This window comes from Bombyx mori, chromosome 18 (assembly GCF_030269925.1).
Source record: "Bombyx mori chromosome 18, ASM3026992v2".
Taxonomy (NCBI): domain Eukaryota; kingdom Metazoa; phylum Arthropoda; class Insecta; order Lepidoptera; family Bombycidae; genus Bombyx; species Bombyx mori.
Genome location: NC_085124.1, coordinates 8,333,348 through 8,354,409, shown reverse-complemented (window position 1 = coordinate 8,354,409; position 21,062 = coordinate 8,333,348). Strand labels below are relative to the sequence as shown.

Here is a 21,062-nt window from a genome sequence, read left to right as displayed (position 1 = left end):
GCCTCTACAGTGTTTCCCGAGTATTTCAAACTGGGCTTGGAATGAGTTTGGAATGGTACACAGCGCTTGGACTAGCATGTTGAGACAAACTTGAATATTGCTCTGCTTTGGAAGGCTTAATAGATTTATTAAAATATTACAATTGACAGCCATACCGGTATAAGTTGCAAAAACAGTTATTAGTTCTGTAGTAGAAAGCTCATTCTATATAATCTGATACAAAGGTGTTATAATTTCATTAATTTTCTCTAAAATTAATCGAAATCAAATTCACAACTACTTTTAGATTAATAAGTGGACAAGTTTATTTTTATTTTTGGTCATTGTATTTTTTTTTGATATTTTGTGTTTTGAGCCATCGACTAAATTTGACTTTTAGGCAAAGACAACACTTGTTTTATTTTTAAATTCCATTCTGCGGCCAAAATGTCGCTGATCTTGATTGTCAAGCTATTTTCTCATTGCAATGTTCCGTTCTGGCGTATAGTATGTGTGAAACACCGAAGTTTGGCGTGTGCGTTCTATTTTATTTTAGACAAGACTTGACGGCTATTTAAAAAAACTTCATGGCTCTCTACTCGATTTTGTTTTGCCATAGCTCGGAAATTTCGTAAACAACACTTACAAAACAACGCGATAATACAGTGAATATGATTGAAAATCTACATTTGAGTATGTGAAAAGCCGAGACATCGGATCAAGGTTGGATATAATTTGATCACCCTGGATACGAGATGGATGACAAGATGGAAACTGATCATAGCTATAGTGGAGAGAGCAGTAGCTCTACTGATACTTCCAGCGGGAGTTCTGAGGGCGATGAAGAAGAGATGGAGCCGGTACGGATTCTAGGACATAGTTTGGAGCTACCTCAGGAACTATGCGAAGACTATTCACTATTCAAAGAGTTTTTTTCTACGAAAACTTGGGAATCTTTAGATGAAAAACACAAAGAACATTTAATGAAATTTTTACCAAAATTCACGGAAAATCAAGAAGAGGAAACAACAAAAACTATAGAAATGCTTTTTCATCATGAACCTTTTCATTTCCAATCACCTTTCAGCACTTTCTATAATAATTTAAGGCAGGGAAATTACAGACCTGATATAGCCAAAATGAAGAAATTTCTTAAAAAAGCAAGGGCTAAACAGCAGAGGCATAGGGTAATCGATACTTAAAGTAATATAAAACAAAAATAGACGAATATGTCAATTCATATTAATGTGTTCAATTTCAGATAAAATCTTATTATGCCAAGTTATTACCTGAAGTTTTGCTATCACGAGAGAGGTTATTAGCAGCAGTTAAAGCAGCTCCACCTGGCCCAGCACCTAGAATTCCTTCATTGCCGCCAAAATCATCATCAAAAAATAATTTCAAACCGTTGTACTTGAGAGCCAAGCAAAGATATTTTGAAGAGCTTGCAGCTATTAGAAGTGAAGTAGGGGGTGATGAGTCTGATGATGAGAACTACCCTGATGGACCTCCAGAACAGTTTGTAAAGAAAAAGAAAGGAAATAATGTTACAGTAAGTCAAGTCAAGCTTCTATATTAATCAAAATAATATTGTTTATGACAAAATAATTGTTGCTAAATTGAGATAAAAATAGCAGTAAATTTAATGGCTATTTATACATTCAATTTATTTTTTTCTTAATTGTATAAAGCTCTGCAATATTTAAACTCTCTTGAGAAGGGGAAGATCATGTATTAGATTAATCAAAGCTTTATTTAACTATTGTCTGAAAATTTCTGAGAATTATTAGATTAGTTAAAAAATATATATTAATGACTTGTTTTGCATAATTTTCTCATTTATAGTTAAGAATAGATATTTAAATGTGAATGTTTTATACTTTATATACTTAGAATGCTGATGGGAATATTTCTGGTACTCTTGCTGGTTCTGAACAAACACTTCCAACGTCACTTGAATGTTTGAAAAATGTCCTAATGGCACACAGATCAAGAAGACAGTATAGAGAAGTAAGTCTAAATGTACATTTCCATACTAAAAATAAATTTAATTAACAATTAATGACTGCCTATTAAAGGTTGGTTTTACTTAATTTTTTCTTTTCCTTGTTTGACTGCATTTGTGAATACTTAAATTATTTTTATATAATAATATGATGTACTATTTTTTTATTAACATACTTTTTTTACATTTATTTGTTAAATAATTAGTTCAAGTTGTAGCAAGAAATTCAAATTGATTGGTGGACATTTAAATATTGTTTTAGAACCATCCAGAGTTAAACATAAATGGAATAACATTAGAAGATATAAAACAACGAGTGGCACTTGTAAATGGTGCAAAAAAACTAATGTTTGGAGGACCAAAGATTGCATCTCCAATCCAAAAAATTAAAAAAGCTCCTAAAAAAGATGCAGTAGTAAAAAAAATGCTGGAGAATAAAATATCAAAGAAATGCAAAGAAGAAACTGAGAATCCTGACATCAAACCTTTGCTTCAAAACATAAAAATCAAAGTTGAAAAAGAAGGTAGTGACTCTGAAAGCTCATTTTTAGAAAATGTGATGAGTCCTAAGCAAATGAAGAAACACATGGAACAAGTTGAAATCAAACAGGAAATAGGAGCAGAGTGAGTCTTAAATAATTTTTTTTACCAAAATTGGTGAAAAGCTTACTAAAGATAAAATAAAACGTTGTTGCACTTTCAGACCAAATTATGATGATCAGTTTGATGCATTAATAAAGCAAGAACCACCAGATTCCATGCCCATTTCAAATATTTCTAAAATTGATCAACCAATTCCCATTAAACTTGAAGACTTGGATGGCATAGGTAAGACTAATAAAGTGGTTTAATCTAAAAATAAACAAAAGGCAAACATCTTAAAATAACTGAACCAAATAAAACAAATTCAAATTAAATTAGCATGATACTATCAAATTAAATATTTGTTGAATATATACCCTCTGCTTCTTTTTAATTAAATTACTTACTAAATAAGATATTGAAAAGAGGATTATGAATATACAAAAATAATTATGTTATAAATATATATTACATACAGATATGATGGCCCTACCAATAGAGTTAGCTGACGACACTGGAGAAGTTATTAAAGCGAAGTGTAAAGATAGGGACGAGCTTCTGGATGTGGATGAATCTTTAACTGAAACAACTCACGCTAACTTCCTGTCGCTTGTTCGAGCTTTGTTTCCGGCGAGGGCGGCTCACCGGGCCTCGAAACAACAGCTACATGCAAGATGTGCTGCTGTTATGCGCTCGCCCATAGCGCCTCTAAACACTTGGTATAACTGTGAGTATGTGTCGAGGTTTGTAAGAACTAAATTTATATTTGCTTTAATGTGGACTAGCTGATAAACCTCATAGTTCTTGATTTTGTTGGTTCCTTAACTAGGGATGTCATAATATCTAAGTAAATTTATATGCTTATAGCATGCGACGATTGGTGTGCAGAATTAGATTCGGCTTTGGACTTTTTGGCCGGGGAAAGAGGTCCCCATCCTGATGACTTTGTACCATACTTGCAGTACATGCCAGAAAATCAGGTACATTATTGAAGAGTACATATTTATTGAATGTTGAGCTCAAATTTTCAATGACAAAATTTTAAGTATCTATAATGTAGAAAGCTACAAAATTCTATTTAATCACTCAGATGTACCAGTGGATTGGTGCCGGTCGGGATTGTGATGCAATTCTCGGTCGCCTCTGTGAACGGTGGCTTCGAGCTGCTGACGAGCCTTCCTTTATTGCTGAAGCACCGCCCCCAAGGTAATTATTTACTACAAGATATTTTCTATGTTTTTTTTTTTATTTAGCTTAGTTGGGTGGACGAGCTCACAGCCCACCTGTTGTTAAGTGGTCACTGGAACCCATAGACATCTCCAACGTAAATGCCGCCGCCCATCTTGAAATATGAGTTCTAAATTTTCAGTACATATATTACAACGGTTACCCCACCCTTCAAACCGAAACGCATTGTTGCTTCACGGCAGAAATAGGCGGGGTGGTGGTCACAAGACGTCCTACCACCAGTAATTACGCAAATTATAATTTTGCGGGTTTGATTTTTATTACACGATGTTATTCCTTCACCTTGGAAGTCAATCGTGAACAATTGTTAAGTACGTATTTCATTAGAAAAATTGGTACACGCCTGCGAGACTTGAACACCGGTGCATCGCTTCAACACGAATGCACCGGACGTCTTATCCTTTAGGCCAAGACTTCATGTTCTATTCTTATATGCTACAATGAAACAACTTTTATTTCTATCTGTGAATGTCTCCATGTTTGGGTAAATGCGCGTCAACTACATCAGTTGTGTTTTATTTGTCATGTTAGATATCCAACGTCGTGGATGATGCGAACACCGACTAGCTTTGAAGTAGCGGAATTCAGAGCGCAGGAACGACGGAGATTTTCATCGGCAGGAAAACCATTTACGTACATTCAACATGGGTATGTAGTTAGTCATTGTAATATCCTAATTATAGGCCACATTGCAGAAATTGGTCACATTTCTTAGGGTATAATACTACTTGTATTTTTAAAATTCTCTTTAAGAAACGAACAGTTTGTCATATACTTTATGAATATTATAAAATTATTTTATGACATTTTAAATTTATTTAAATATTTTTTTATTCATGATTGTTTTGCTTAAAACATTTAAGTATTATAGTAGGCCAAATATAATTTATAAAATTGACTTTGGTGTTCACACTAGAATATTGTTATACACAAAATTAACAACTACTATTGCTACCTATCCTATTTGAAAGCCTATTTTTTATTTGGAGTCTATCTAAAGTATTTGTTTTTTTTTTTTCTAAATGGTACTTATGCATACATAAACTATATAAATTAGTAACATTATTTTGTTTATGAACAAGGTAGGCAGAATTTCCAATGTTATGAGATCATCAGATGCCACAATCTCAATGTCTCTCTGCCTACAACCACTAATCGCAGGTCCTAATTATTTTGCTTTGACGACTGTCATAACTTTAAATATCTGTGGCAGGATTTTTGCGGGCTTGCAACATTGGCTACATTACTTGAGCTAGGAACTTTGAGATTAGGTATTAGAGAGTTAGGTTAGGTGACAAATGGGGTCAGATTGTTATCACAATAGCAAGCCAAACAAATATATCTATAGACATATTACGTATATTTGATATTACTAGTGATCCTCCAGTATTCGAAATTTGACTATAATTAATTCAAATTATAAATTTAAACAATATTATGGTTCTATTATCAAAGTGTATTTATATTTCTATAATCACGTGGACTCTGTCTCTATATTTTCCATAATAGTGGGAAATTTCATAATACTCCGTTCCGCGCGATTTCCTTAAAAATGGGGTTACAAAGATTTTGCTTTACGTATTCATATATGGATTTATATGGCATTTGCACCATGTTTTAATTTTAGACTTATCTTACTCATACATGATCGAAAAAACACTTAATTGAAGCCTTTCGCTAGAAAATCCGCACATTACCCATCGTGTTTAAGCGGTGTTTTGTGACAGGTGACTATAGTTACCGATAGTAGCGGAAGGGTTAAACATAAACAACACTATAAGATCAGCCAACACTGAATACTAAAACCCTCAGACACAGCCCACTGAGTTTCTCGCCGGATCTTCTCAGTGGGTTGCGTTTCCGATCCGGTGGTAGATTCTGCGAAGCACGGCTCTTGCTAGGGTTCGTGTTAGCAACGTCGTCAGGTTTGAGTCCCGTGAGCTCACCTACTAGTTAAGGTTACGCTGAAATAGCCTCTCAAGGCTCTCAGCTTAGGTAGGAAAAAAAATACTAAGCGGTTACAAGAGCAAATAGATAGATGAAGTTTCCTGTCCAGATACCGGTCAGTGGTGGGTCCGTGTGCTCGGTCGTGGTGGATGGGCGCGACGGGCGCGGCGTTACTCCGCGCGGAACGCCCCCGCCCCGCCGCCTTCCCCGCGCTCGTCCGCGACGCGCTCGCGCGCCTCCCCAACGGCGAGGGCACCAGACATCACGTCCTTATCTTGCTCAAGTCCGTATCCCACCGCACTATATCTTCTCTTGTACACACAACATGCAACGTAAAGCGAATTGAAAATCGTTATTTAACACTAATCATACCAACACCTTACTGGTATCTATTTCTACCATAGCGAGTAGATAACAAGTATTACTCAAAATAAACAAACAAAACAAAAAAAAATGTACAATAACTGTAGATTAATTGGTAAGCAAAAGTCATGAAGTCAAATGTCCAAAAGCAAATGATACGTGTATTTTCAATGCAAAATTTCAAAATGGGTCATTTGACCCGTTTCGTTATGTTTAGTGTTAAGAGATTTATGCATATTATGCATATTATTATGGATAGTAACAATTTTTTTCAAAAATTTTAGAGATTGGTAACGATACCTTTAAGCTGTCTTATTTCTTCTTATATTGTGTTATATTAAAAATGATATGAAGTGAAATGAGCTGAAGTTGATTAATTTGAGATCAATCGAGACGAAATTAAATGAAGTGAGATGAGATGAGATGAAATAAAGTCCAAGTAAAATGATGATAATTTACTGAGTCTTTCAGTGGACTTTTAGAATGAAACCGAAAACCCACGTTCTGAAGCCACGTATTCCCTCATTTGTGCACTTGTACAGATCCCAAACAATTAATAAAGTATTGTTATTAGACATTTAACCCCGAAGAAACACTAAATTAACAAAATAAGAGCTATTCACAGAACATAGATGCTCGCATTCCCGCCAAAAAGTGAATTACAGTTAAAAAAGGGCAAAAGGCACAGTTTTATAATACGCAACTACAGCAAGTGAACGCCTCCGAATAATACGACCTACTTTATTAAATAAGCTACATATAGCCATAAAGAAATAATAACAACCCATTTTTATATTAATAAGATAAAATCAGAGCTTTTGCACTATAATTACAAAAATCATATTTGAATGGCATTGAAACTATATATGTCTATTAACTACACGTATGTACAGATTGCTGAAAGTATTAAATTATTTAAGCAAGTGGACAGTTTCTAATCTGAAAAAAAGCTCGGGTCGGTGTCTGTCATTCATATTTATTCAAAATTAACTCGTTTTCATGTAAAAAACGATTTCTCATTTCATTAGAAACAGCTGCATACGAGCGTGCGTTAAATTGTTATATATTATTTTCTGTAGGATGTCACAGTGGATAGCACCTTGTAGTGATCAAGCTCTGTTAAGTGCAGTTTCGGCAGCGTTAGACAAGTTAAATTCTATAAAAAGGGATCCAATCGTGAAGTACGACCAGCGCACTGCTACCTGGACATATTTGCATAGGAATAGGTGAGTGACTAAAAAAATATAATAATATATTATGTGTACAACCTTAAATAAATTATAAGTTTGTTTGTATCAAAATCAAATAAGTTGATGTGTTTGTAAAATGAAAATTTCGATTGTAATTCGTTAAAATTAATAATAACAATTAAAAAAATTAAAATTTAAAATTCAATTGAAAAGTTTAAAATAAATTGTATTTTTAATATCATTTAAAAAAATGGTATGATTTAATAATATTTTAAATAAATATAGTAGAATAATAATAATAATACATAATAATAACACCGGCCGACAAATGAAAACTTTTTGAAAGTTGTTTGTATTTGAGCCACAAATATCACCAATTTATACTATTTTAAACACAAAAACACCTACATATTTGCCCTATCACATCAGATTTTTTTAAAAGAAGGAAAAAGCATTTTTTTCAAAATTTAACGAAAAAATCAATCATATTACAAAAACATATATTTGAACATTTACAAAGAAAACATTGAGTCTAAACAATGCTGCAGGGCTATTTAGAGTGACATCTTTTACGTTTCGCGACAAAATTACGTCTGGGTGTAGTTTTTTTGTGAGTTTTTTTTGTGAGTATCTTCAGTAATATCACGTGTCAGTGACCAGCAGTAATCAGCCATCATATTCACATTCCATCGACCTTGGTACCTTGTCTCCATAGTTTTTATGTCCTGATGAAACCTTTCTCCCTGTTCTTCACTGTAATCACCAAGATTATCAGGAAAAAAGTCCACATGTGAATCTAGAAAGTGGAGTTTTATGCTCATATTACACCCTAATTTTTGATACTTATCCAATAAGTTTGCAACCTTATTTTTATAGTCGGGATGTTTATTATTTCCTAGAAAATTGTTGACAACATCTCTGAACGCCAGCCAAGCATCTGATTCAGTGTTATTCATTGTGGCATCAAATTTTTCATCAGCCATTAAAGATCTGATTTGCGGTCCATCGAACACTCCTTCTTTAATTTTTGCATCAGATAATCTTGGAATTTTTTTACACAGGTATTCAAAACTAGCATTGTTTTTACCCAATGCTTTAATGAACTGTTTCATCATACCGAGTTTGATATGAAGCGGAGGCAGTAAAATTTTTTCAGGACTAATTAAATTTTTTCGTATAACGTTTTTTGTTTCTACTTTGAGATTTTTACGAGGATTACATTATTTTTGAACGTAGTGCTTGTCTCGTGCTATACTGTCCCACTCGCACAAGAAGCATGGAAATTTTGTATATAAGTAAAAAAAAAAAAAAAAATATAAGTACGTAACGTAAGATTTTTTTTTAAATAAACACACTAATTTCAGTAAAAAGTTTATGAACAAAGTAACTGTAGAGGTTTATTTGCATGTCACCTGTTTCAAATGGGTGTGTCGTTGTTGCAACTAATATATTTCCTCACGAGAGGTCGTACGATTCGAGAAAAGAGCGCCAAAATCTAAAATTTAATTTATTTTAATCAAAAAATTTAAAATAGCCAATGTCTTAATTTTTTTTAAAACCTGATGTGATACGATAAAATGAGGTATAATTTCGTGATCAGCACTACCAAATTAGTGGAAAAAAATAATCAGAACTTGAACAAGGAAAATGATGTCGGCCGGTGTAATTAATACCTAACACATAGTCAAAGATTTAGTTATATATTTTAGCATCAAAAGCATTAAGGTTTGTGATCAATGAACAATACACACAATAAATGAATGAACAATACACAATAAAATGAAGTACGATTTTGCATTTAATATATTTCAGAACGGAAGAAGACTGGTTGAAATTGAGCAGTCGAGGTAAGAAGTTCGGTGCCACGTCCTTCCCCTCCCTGCCGGCGCCGCCCACCCCGCCCCCCGTCAGACTGCAGACGCCGGCCAAGGAACGCCCTCTGTCTCCTCCGCGAGGGGTACGATACTAAAAATTTATCTACTGATTATATAAAAGTGTTGTCACTGTACATTATCACAAAAGTGTTTTAAAGGTTTTTACAAAAGATTCAATAGAGGCTCTCTAGATTCTGAAACGCCAACAACACCAATATTACCTAATACTTATATGGAGGAAATAAAATTAATTTATTAAGTTAAACATAAATATTTAATATTTAAGTAATTTCATACGTAATGAACTTTATGAATCAAGGATCAAAACAAATATGCTGTAGTTGAATGACGGGCTCGACCGAAAATTTTATTAGGACTTATGATAAAAAAGGTGAAGCAAATAGTAAAATTTTAAATTAAATCCATCATGAATTTTTCGTTATAATAATAGTGATACTAATTGTGTCAAGGATCGTCAGTATTACCGAATTGTCTTATTTGTAACAAAAATCTAATTAAATTGACAGGACTTTAACTAAAATACTATTTTAAGAGAACAGTTAAGGATAATCTTATCTTATACCTTTAAACGAGTAATTCTTGTATATAGGTATATATATAATCTGAATCTCGGAAACGGCTCCAACGATTTTCATAAAATTAAAGTATACAGGGGATTTCGGGGGCGATAAATCGATCTAACTACGATTTATTTTCAGAAAATGTTGTTTTATTCGTGTTTTCAATAATCAACTGTTCCCGACATCTATTGGCGAATAATAATACTATTTTTCTTAATTGAGGGCAACTAACCGCTTTAAAGACACAACAAGATGGCGTTATCAAAAATAAAAAAACTTCATCATCTTCTAGTCATTATCTAGTAACAATTTATTTCAGGTCGAATTAGAAGTGGCGAACGTGGAGGAAGTAATCGAAGCGTCTGACAGCGACGTGGACGTTGACGACACCAGCACGTCGGTGCCGCACCTCTCCTCGGCGCAGCTCCTCATGCAAGCGACGCAACTCCACAAGCCGACACTCGCGCTCTCCAACAAACCCAAAGGGAAACTGATCGCCGCAGCGTCTCCTAAATCCAAACCTCAAATAACGAAGCTTCCGTCCAATAAGCAGACCAATAAACAGGCCACCCTGATGACGCAATCCGTGAAACAAGCCAGCTTGATGGCGGCGACCATGAAGCAAGTAATGACGCAAGCGAAAGTCGCACAAGTGAAGTCCCAACAGACTCCTAAAGTAAGCGTTAGTCCTCCGACGCCAAAACAAACCAACCCTCAGACGAAAACAGTCATTAACTCGGTGGCCAAACAGAATGCGACACAGGTCAAAACTGTTTGTCTGCCGAAAACAGATTTGAAATCTACGCCGAAACAGACGAAGGTCGCGCTCGTGAAGACCTCTGCCAGTCAAGCTGCGACCCCCGCAACCTCCTTGGGTCTGGCTTCCAGTCAGATATCGAAGTCCTTGCCGTCGCTTATTGTGACGCCTCAGAAGTCACCGCTCATGAAGCAGAGGCTGTTGCAGAGGACCGACACGTCACCGGCTATTGTAAGTGTTTTTTTTTTGTATTCTCTAAACATATAAGTATGTATAAAAATGTTTCATCAAGCAAAAATATTTGCCTGTAGTACACAGGAACTAAAGTGTGATCTAACTTAATAACAATGCATAATGAAAACAGTGTTTTACAACAAACAATAAGCTTATAAAATATTCGTTCCCTAGGTGACTATGGCTAGCCAAAAAACGCCTCCAACGACTGTGACTTTGATACATCCCACCACTGAAACAACGGGCCCTCAAAGCGTAACAAAGGTTTGTTTCAATTACATTAATACATTAAAATAATGGGTTTTAAAATAGATTGTTTCTAGGCATCCGCTATTTAAGAAATGCTCATTCTTATCAATTCAGTGTTTCTATAGTTGTTATTGGCACTTTTGGGCAATGTTCTTGTTATGGTACTATTACGAATTAAGGTTCAGGTCACAAAACTGCACCGAAATAATAATTAGTATTTAATTTAATTATTACGAGGCTTAAGGTAGACTTTATCACAATTCTCTTTTTCGCTTCGCTTTATGGTCGTGTCAACTGTGTCTATAATTTTCGAGAACATTCTCCCTAGAACTAGAATATTCGAGAATGTTCTGGCCTCATAACGACGATCGATTGTTTTTATGGCACATTCGAGACCTTTGTAAATGGTTCGATATCCGTTTTTTCTATCCAACAACATACATATGGTGTTAAAGTAAATGCATAACAACATTGTCGAGGTGGCGTACGAGACGTTTCAACAAAAACAGCGCATTCCAAGAATTTAACTATAATAACAATTTAATAAATAACGCAAAGGGTGGCGGGTGCTCTGCACTGATTACTAAAATATTTCTATAGAGAGTATTTTATTTGCAGGTTGGTCAAGGGACTCGTTCATTGTTAATAAAACCGTCGGCTGTACAAACTACTGTAACGGCGTCGACTACCATACCTTCGACACAGGTTAGTTTAAATATTGGCTTTGAATATAAAGGTAATTTTTTATTTTATTTTTAGTCTCGCTAAATCGTTTTTCTTGAAGGTGACACCTATACAACGACGTGGCATCGTAAGAGTGCTCAGTCCTGCAACACCTTCCTCGGGGAAGTCACTGATATCGCCACGAGCTCTCATGCAAACTGGTGCGTATATATATATGTATATATATATTTTTTAACATTGTACAGGTGCTTAGAAGTAATTTTTATAGAGTTTATTAATTTTTATAGGCACTACAACTGCAAAGAAACGCACAATTATATCCACAACCGCTTCTGTCACGACTGTTGCTCAGGTACTTATTCTTTGCTAATGCATATATAATCGAATTGGGTCCCGCAGATTGATGAGATTCAAAAATAAGAATTATAAATTTAAGAAGAATTATATTTTAGAAATCTATTTATTAGAAACGCCTATGCTTTATTATGTGGAATTAAAAAAATATTTCGAAAATACAAGCTTCTAAACTGCATGTGCCTTTATTTTAAGACAAGCGACTTGTATGTAAAGAAAAACATAAAAAATATAAAATTTGTGATAAAATCACATAACTTAAGCATTGTAATAATTCTAATAATCGTTATGTAAAATTATAAACATAAGAATCTATTGAAATATTTATTTTAAAATTTCATCACTTTGCGCTTGCATCAGCATACGTAGGACCCGTCATGATGCTTGAAATCGGACCAGCCACAATCTAGAAAGGTCTTTACATTTAATATTTTCAATTAACAGAGCGCAGAAAGCAAAAGCACAGTATCGAGCAGTACTCCCACCGCTGTGACGTCATCTGTGACTACGAGAACCATTCAGCTGGCGGGCGGTCGCACCGTGCAGCTGGCCGCCAACCAGACCGTGCACCTGCCCGGCGGACAGGCCGTGCAGCTCAGCTCCGGGCACACCTTGCAGTTGTCGTCGCTGCAGCTGCCCATGCACAGCGTCCGTCTGCCGAGCGGACAGACGGTCCAGCTGGCCTCGCCGCAGACGATGCAGGCGGTCAGAGTATCGAACGCTGCTGTGAAAACGTCCACTGTTCGATCTCAGCAATCCGCATCCGTTGTCAAGAATCTACAAACGTCGCAGTCTACTGTTCAGATCCCGGTGTCTACCGTGCAACTGGCCGGCCAGACCGTCCAGATCGCGGGACAGACGGTTCAGTTGGCCGGCCAGAGCGTGCAACTCACCGGACACACGGTCAAGCTGCCCAGCGGACAGAGTGTTCAAGTGGCCAGCCAGAGCGTGTTGCCGTCGCAGAGCGTCCAGCTGCCGAGCGGTCAGACCGTCCAGCTGACCGGTGGCAACGTTCAAACTTTACAACTGACCGGTTCCAACGTCCAAAACTCACAAATTTCAAGCGGACAAAGCGTGCAGTTAAGTTCTCAAACAGTGCAGTTAGGCGGACAGACCGTGCAGCTGCCCGGCGGACAAACATTACAGCTCTCTGCCGGCCAGACGGTGCAGCTATCCAGCGGACAAACCCTGCAGTTGGCCAGTGGACAGACCGTGCATTTAGCAAATCAAGGAACAAAGTCTGTTGCACAAGTCATCCGCAGCCAAGCGGCTACCGACAAAGCAACTTCCGCGCAACCGATAGTGGCGAAATTGCTCACCAACGCTCAGGTAAGCACAGCACGGTAATTTCTCAAGGGGGCTTGGATAACTGAATCTCAGCTATTGAGATTTAAAAATCGTAAATATTCTAATATTGGACATTATCATGCAGACGTAAAATGAATGTTGAGTATCATTTTGAACAATTTTAACCAAAAAGGTTGTTTGTTTATTTATAGTACTTCAATAATATAAACGTGATAGCTATCCTCGTGTAACCGCTTAGTATTCAGTGTTAGCTGATCTTATAATGTTTTTTATGTTTAACCCTTTCGCTACTATCGGTGACTATAGTCACCCGCCACAAAACACCGCCTATACACGGACTTCCAGCATGGAGCCTCGTTTCTTGCGAAACACTTTGCAGCATGGCCTGTCCTATCGAAAGGGTCCAAATAAATGTTTTTCGATCGTGTATGAGAAAGATAAGTCCAAAATTAAAACATTGCGCAAATGCAGTGATGGATTTATGCCTAGCTCGTGAGGCCCGGGTCTAGCTAGGGTGGTATGATTTGAACGGCGGCAAAATTTTTGAAATCCCAAATTTCCAGAGACGAAAAATGTAAAAACAGTTCTTGGAAAATGAGATCAGATTGATTTAAAAAAAAAATAGTAGTTTTAAATTTAAAATAAACATATTAGAGCAAAATAATAAAGCTTATTCTAACATCAAGACTGGCGCGATATACCAAGTGCGCATCAAGCCTAAATACGTCACTGCGCAAATTTCATATAAATATTTTTATAATTTTTTAAGTTCATCAGTGACCGTCCACACTCACGGGGGTCCGTATGTTGGATTTTTCAACACTCAATTCTTAGTAAAAAAATTATTGCTTGGATGGGTGGGTAGACGAGCTAACAGCCCACCTGGTGTTGGTTACTGGAGTCCATAGACTTCTACAACGTAAATGCGCCACCCACCTTGAGATATAAGTTCTAAGGTCTCAAGTATAGTTACAACGGCTGCCCCACCCTTCATACCGAAACGCATTACTGCTTCACGGCAGAAATAGGCGGGGTGGTGGTACCTACCCGTGCGGACTCACAAGAGGTCCTACCACCAGTAATAAATAGAAAGTGTAGTAATGTAGTGCATATTAAACATTTTGATTATGGTAAAGTGAAGGTAAGTGTTATTGGTGTATTCCAGGGTCAAATGGTGTCGGTGGAGGGCGGCGTCCGCGGCGGCGTGCGCGTGCTGGCGCCGGCCGCGCGCCTCGCCCGCCCGCTGCTGCTCACGGCCGCCAAACCGCTGCACAACATCATCTTGCAGGTCGGTTTTTTCCCCCTACCTAAAAAAAAAATGAATTGCTGTTCGTTAGTCTCGCTAAAACTCGAGAACCGCTGGACCGATTTGGCTAATTTTGGTCGTGAATTATTTGTGGAACTCCAGAGAAGATTTAAAAGGTAGATAAATATGAAAATGCTTGGAATTAAATAAAAATAACAATTTTGTTTTCACTTTGATGTGTCCTCCGTCGGACGGATTCCTTTTGTTTGTTGTAAGTTTATTTTATACAAAAGTTTAGGTCTTTTATTTATCGATTGAGGTACTACGAAGTCTGCCGGGCCAGATAGTTTATAGTAAAAATTAAAACTAGTCAACAATAATTTTGCGTAGGAGCTGCCGCCCCTTTCAACATGTCCTCCGCCTGAAGAACAATAGATTAAAGCGTGGCCATCTTGTCTCTTTACCACTTCGACAAATAAGATGCGCCGGCGACATGTTGCGGGGGCCGTGGTTTAACTGGCTTTGCACGCGATACTTAGATCACATGATGTGATGCAAAACCGTATGATTTTAGTGCTGTGTTGAGATGTGCGAGTTGACTTGCTCACTCGCCACACTGATAGCCTTGAGAGGCTTTTTCAGCGTCACCCTAGCGTGTAGGTGAGCTCACGGGACTCAAACCGGAGTGTTGCTAGCACTGGCCCTAGCAAGAACCGTGCTTCGTAGAATCTACAATCGGATCGAAACGCGACCCACTGAGAAGATCCGGCGAGAAACTCAGTGGGCTGTGTCTGTGGGTTAATTTACTCGTCGAGCCCTTCGTCGCAAGCGGCGGGTTCGACGAGTAGTTCGACGGGGATATTTAAGTTTTCGAACATGTGAATAATTACAACCATCTTACTGATAAAGACTCCTCCTCTATGCTGTTTAAAAAATTGAAAATGTATTAAAATAGTTTGCTAATTTTAAAGAGAATTGGATTCGTTTGTTTTTCTTAAAACATCGTGTAATCTTTGATTGTATTGTGATGGCAGAAGTTGCGTCATCGTCCTCAAAACGCAAGAACATTTGTATTGTATAATGTAACCATTATGTCTGAGAGATTATTATGGTGATTCCCCTCTGTTATTATGAATACATGAATTGTAGAGTTGGATGAAATAATGAGCAAATAGTATAAACAGTATAGCTTAACTCTCTCTAATAAATTTATTGTTATAATTCGGTTGATTTACTGATGGCATTACGGTTTTGTGAGTTCACTCGTCTAGGATCCATCACCCTGTCTGTTTCTGCCGGAAGCAGTACTGCATTTCCGTTTGGAGGGTGGGGTAGTTGTACTGTAAAACTGTGGCGACATTTATGCTATTAATTAGCTCCGGTAACCACTAAATACCAGGTGGGCTGTGACCGTTTCCACCCTATAAGCAATAAATAAAACTTGGGGGATTTTGAGCCCGCACCTATTACTGCCACGAAGGGATAAAGCTTTCCTTCTTTTGCCGCTAGGGGCACTGTTCCAACTCCATACAAATTTGAGTTAACTTTCACGCGATCGAGAAGTTAAAAATTCGCACTAAGCACACTGGACTCGTTTATCCAATAAAAGAAACAAAGTATTTTCAATATCTTTGCTTAAATTCTTTAAAAATAATAGTAATTAAGTAAAGTGAGTAAACAAATTTTCAGCAAAGCGATGGCGCTCGCGTGCCCTCAAGCGGAGGCTCTTCGTCGCCGCAGACCTTGGTACTCAGCAACCTTGGTAAGTGATTAGTTTGTTGTCGTCTCTCAAATTGATGTCTGTGTACCTATCCTCTTGTTGTTTATTTTTTGTTTAACGTTATTTTCTATACTTAGGAGCACAAACAGTCTCAACGTCAACCACCACCGCGCCGGTGTTAAAATTACAGCAGGTAACGGATGTATTACTAAGAAAAATAAAACGCAAATTTTAGTGCTGCGATCAATCAGTACGTTATCGGGGGTATTGTTTTCAATCATGTTTACGATATACATTGCCGATATATGCTCCTGATAGGGCCCTAGAATCTCATTTATTAGTATCTCTCATTAAATCTAACGTATTGTATTACAAGTACATTTCTTGTTTTGGTTCCATTGCTGTGTCACTACATGCTATTTTTTTTTTAAATCAACCCTTTTTTACTTTTCGCCATAATTCTATGTTCAAATGTGTAGTTGAAGTTTTCGAGCTATGAATGCGAACTTCGGACGTGACGGTAATCGTTTCGTAATTTTTTAGGTGAATCCATTACAACAAGTTAAACTCGGGCAGGGGATTAAAATTCAACAGGTGATTTTTGAAAGTTTGCATGCCTCCAAGTGTAAGAGAGGACGTTTGTCTAGTTTGCGAAGGTTTAATGCATGCGATTGTTAACAACTAGAGGTATCATATTACGGTGCACGGTTTGATTTCGGAAACGCGTTCGGCGTGCTTAGTGCGACGTTTTTTACGTTCACGATAGCGTAAAAGTTGGCTCATGTTTGTATGGAATGGGATCGTTTGCGTACGTTTGCCGCTAGGGACGCTGTTCCAACTGCATACAAAATTGAGTTAACTTTTACGCTATCGAGAACGTTTAGAAACTCGCACTAAGCACACGGTTCTAAGACGAACACGCTTACATCTAACACTGGTAATGCTTACATACAAATACGTTCATAAATTACACCATGAACTGTGGATCTCGTGTGGTGGACTAATATTTGAAATAAAATAAAAAAATTGGGAAATTAAAAAAATATACATACTGTATAATAAACTAATGAATGTTTTTAGGTGTTCATTGTCAAAAAAACAACAGATACGTATATCGTAAATAATTAGTAACTAATCTGGTAACTAAACCTACCTGACGCTGCAGAAGTGTTTGAGAGCATGTGTTATCGTCATATTAATATATTACGTTCTTTTGTATTATTAATAATATAAAATAAAATATAAAAAAACATACAGGAGATGTACACGAGTTCATATTATTATTATTATATTATACTTTGTCATAAAATTTTTAGCTAGTAGATTCGTATAATTTTCATACCATTTACATTGTATTAAAACATTCGCACAACACCCTTTACACTGACGAGTTAACGGAAATCAATTTTTATAGTTTCGTAGGCTGAGATACATAACACTAGTTTTGAAAGCGCTTTTATCCCACGTTTGTCATTTTAACAGTTCGTTTTTTTTTTTTTTTTTGTTCCTATAAAGGACAAAGACGTCGGCTTCGACTGAAGTGAATACAAGTTTGAACTGTAAAAGTTTTTTCGATCACGTCTTAAAATGACTAGGGAATTCTTGAGAATGCTAAAGCGTAGTTTGGTTTTCCAGGCGGGAACGAACGCGACAGTAGCGACATCTAGCGGCGTCCGCAGCGTCGTGATGGACGGACAACAGCTGAAGCTGGTCGGCGGGCGGCACGTGCTCGCGCGGATCCTACGGCCGGCGCATCAGCCCCCGTAACCGGCTTCACAACCTCTGAAGTCATGCTCTGAAGGTCGAATATTACGCTATGTACAAATTCAGCTTTTACCGATACGTGTGAGTCTGTGTAGAAAGTTATGTCTCACACAAACTGACTAAAGTTGATGCGTTTGTGCGACCCTTTGGCTCTGACGATGAATGAGTGAGTAATAACAAAAAAATCGGATCATTCTTAAAAATTTTCATATGTGAACATATTGTGATTGTTACAGTTTTACTAAAAAAAAATTATTTTCCTTGTAGGCAGACGAGCATACGGCCCACCTGATGGTGAGTGGTTACCGTCGCCCATGGACATCAGCAATGCCAGGGGCAGAGCCAAGCCGCTGCCTACCTGAATTGTCGACAATTGGATGTGCAGTGTTCGCCGCCACTTTGAGACATTAGTGATGCCGATTTTTATAAAGATAAGATTAATTAAAAAATTATAATACACCAAACATAAATTTCATAACAATGTACAGATTACGTAACAAGAACTACTCTCGTACAATTAAGATTTCGTTTTGTGAGACGAAGAAACGATTTATTTATATTTATATTTATATTATATAGTATAGTTATTCAATCGAACAGTATTTTATAAATTTATTTGTAAACCGTACAAATTGAATAACTTATTTATCGTTCTTTAATTATAATTTCACTTGATTTAATATTTAGGTGTATTAGGTTAGATTTGTACAGATTTACAACGGGCGTACCTGTGTGAATGTTTACACACTGTTGAAAAGCAATAACGTTTTTTATATATTATATTATATTATACACACTATGTAAATATTTTCGATAAGTTTTTACCGACCGTAGTGTAATGATAAAAACCGCTTTTATTTACTGATTACGGTTTATTGTATATTAATGATAAATAAAAAAGGTATAGTAGCGTAATTTTTACAAGTCTTAGGGTCGATTCGACCAAACAAGAGTAAATCTTATTCTTAGAATAACTCGTCAGTTAATCGAGAGTAAATCAATTTTACGTTTTACCATCTACAATTCTAAGAATAGTGGGCCTATTCGGGAATTGTTACTATACCGCCGTTTCGCACGGAATAACGGAGCTATTCCTAGAATAAAGTAATGGCGTCTGTCAGTCCAACATCTGATTTCTGTCATTTCATAAATATTTATTCTGTTTTAATTTCAAGTCAACGCAATGCACTAAATTATTATTAATAGTCTGGCATTGTATAATGCAACGTTTAAACGAAAAAAGATAAAACCACACGACAAAACTTGACATTTCCCTCAAACAAACAACAAATAAAAATAATACGTTTGACAGCTGGATATCTTTCACAACAGCTACTTTTTCACACTAAAATACGGCAAAATCGAGTTGACGATATGTATGCTCTTACACTATGCCGTTGAACAACAACATTTATTTGCCGGATTTTATTTTTGTTCACCATTCACTCTGCTATTCGCGTATTGTTATTCCTAGCGCAAGTATACGTGGAAAAACGACTATGGATTTACTCGAGATTAAAATCATGGAATATGTTATTCCTCGTATAGTTACTCGAGTATAAATTTAAGTTTGGTCGAATCCACCCTTAAAAGGTTTGACATAGGCAATGCTGATATGTTAAGATCTGTAAAATGTATTCGTTTGATTGTTAATAAATATCTTTTTTTTTTGTTTGTTAAATGTGTACGGATGTTATTTTTCGTTTCGGTGTGTAAATAATGTTCTATAAGTTCTGTTAGTCCGATCCCACTATAATATTTTCGAATATAAGTCAATTGCTTATGTAAAATTCGTTTTATTTGGTTAGAAGAGAATTCAATAAAGAGCTATTATGGCTCTATTGGAGTTAGTGGATATTACTGGTGGTAGGACCGCTTGTGAGTCCGCGCGGATAGGTACCACCGCCCTGCCTATTTCTGCCGTGAAGCAGTAATGCGTTTCGGTTTGAAGGGTGGGGCAGCCGTTGTAACTATACTTGAGACCTTAGAACTTATATCTCAAGATGGGTGGCGCCTCTACGTTGTAGATGTTTATGGGCTCCAGTAACCACTTAACACCAGGTGGGCTGTGAGCTCGTCCACCCATCCAAGCAATAAAAAAAAAAGTTCGGTTAAATCTACGATCATTTTAGAATGAGAGTTATATATTTTTACCGTATTGGGTATTGTGATTTAAAAACTTTTTAAATTACGCGCTTGATGAAGACGAATATGCTTCGTTATGTATTAGTCACGTCGGGGTCACCAGTTTGGGATACTTAACGACAAAGGGAAGATCTTCCACCGAGCGGGTGATATTTTGCTCGGTAGACCGACGGTCCGTATGTTGTTGTTCGGACCTTGTATATATGCGCTTTATCTTGATAATGTCGTAAGCGAGCTTCAGGCATCTGTCAAATATCTTGCGTTGTATGATGGCTACCCGCCACACACCCGGCGACTTGTGTTGACATCGACTATACCGTAACAGTATTTGGGTAAACTTCTGCGAATAATTGTTTGGCTAACTAATACCACGCAAATTTGCTGTTTCCAGCAGAGTCCTAAGAACTGAATATATTGTTTCCTTCTAAGAGTTTTCCCGCACATATGTGATGCTTCCATAATTATATCGTTGGTATAGTGTTGTCGTACAGCTGTTCAGTGTTTTCTATTAAGCTAAGAGGCGCGATGTTTCTTAGTAGAGAAATAGTCCTTTAAGTGTGTCTTTGATCAGTAATGCAGTCGATGTGACGATAAAATCTCAAAATAAATTCATAATAAATGCTTGTAGGGTCGGTAGGAATGAGTACCTTTATTACAAAAAGTTTTTTTCTGTTTTTTTATTGCTTAGATGAGTGGACGAGCTCACAGCCCACCTGGTGTTTAGTGGTTACTGGAGCCCATAGACATCTACAACGTAAATGCGCTACCCACCTTGAGATAAGAGTTCTAAGGTCTCAGTATAGTTACAACGGCTGCCCCATCCTTCAAAGCG

General features: G+C 36.9%; 1 protein-coding gene across 3 annotated transcripts; it reads left to right on the top strand.

The window, feature by feature from the left end:
- Window positions 1-395: 395 nt before the first annotated feature.
- On the top strand, window positions 396-19,875 carry LOC101746855 (nuclear factor related to kappa-B-binding protein). 3 transcript variants are annotated; one of them, XM_012692159.4, is made up of 23 exons: window positions 396-1,166; window positions 1,241-1,531; window positions 1,873-1,989; window positions 2,247-2,608; window positions 2,688-2,812; window positions 3,045-3,293; window positions 3,434-3,546; window positions 3,657-3,772; window positions 4,346-4,462; window positions 5,871-6,044; window positions 7,204-7,350; window positions 9,127-9,271; window positions 10,089-10,757; window positions 10,935-11,024; window positions 11,628-11,714; window positions 11,794-11,893; window positions 11,981-12,045; window positions 12,492-13,376; window positions 14,521-14,643; window positions 16,291-16,363; window positions 16,459-16,514; window positions 16,865-16,915; window positions 17,957-19,875. In XM_012692159.4, the coding sequence occupies exons 1-23, from the start codon at window positions 735-737 to the stop codon at window positions 18,086-18,088; spliced, it is 4,719 nt and encodes a 1,572-aa protein (XP_012547613.2). In that variant the 5' UTR covers window positions 396-734; the 3' UTR covers window positions 18,089-19,875. The 3 variants fall into 3 exon arrangements, with proteins under 3 accessions (XP_012547613.2, XP_012547614.2, XP_012547615.2); XM_012692160.4 differs by lacking the exon at window positions 16,865-16,915; XM_012692161.4 differs by lacking the exons at window positions 16,459-16,514; window positions 16,865-16,915.
- The last annotated feature ends 1,187 nt before the right edge of the window (window positions 19,876-21,062 follow it).

Bases quoted from the DNA above. Each gene is read 5' to 3' on its own strand.
- LOC101746855 (XM_012692159.4), top strand. From the start codon at position 735: ATGGATGACAAGATGGAAACTGATCATAGCTATAGTGGAGAGAGCAGT. The intron at 16,364-16,458 runs GTAAGTGATTAG...TTCTATACTTAG, and splicing joins CTTGGTACTCAGCAACCTTG to GAGCACAAACAGTCTCAACG. The intron at 16,515-16,864 runs GTAACGGATGTA...GTAATTTTTTAG, and splicing joins CGGTGTTAAAATTACAGCAG to GTGAATCCATTACAACAAGT.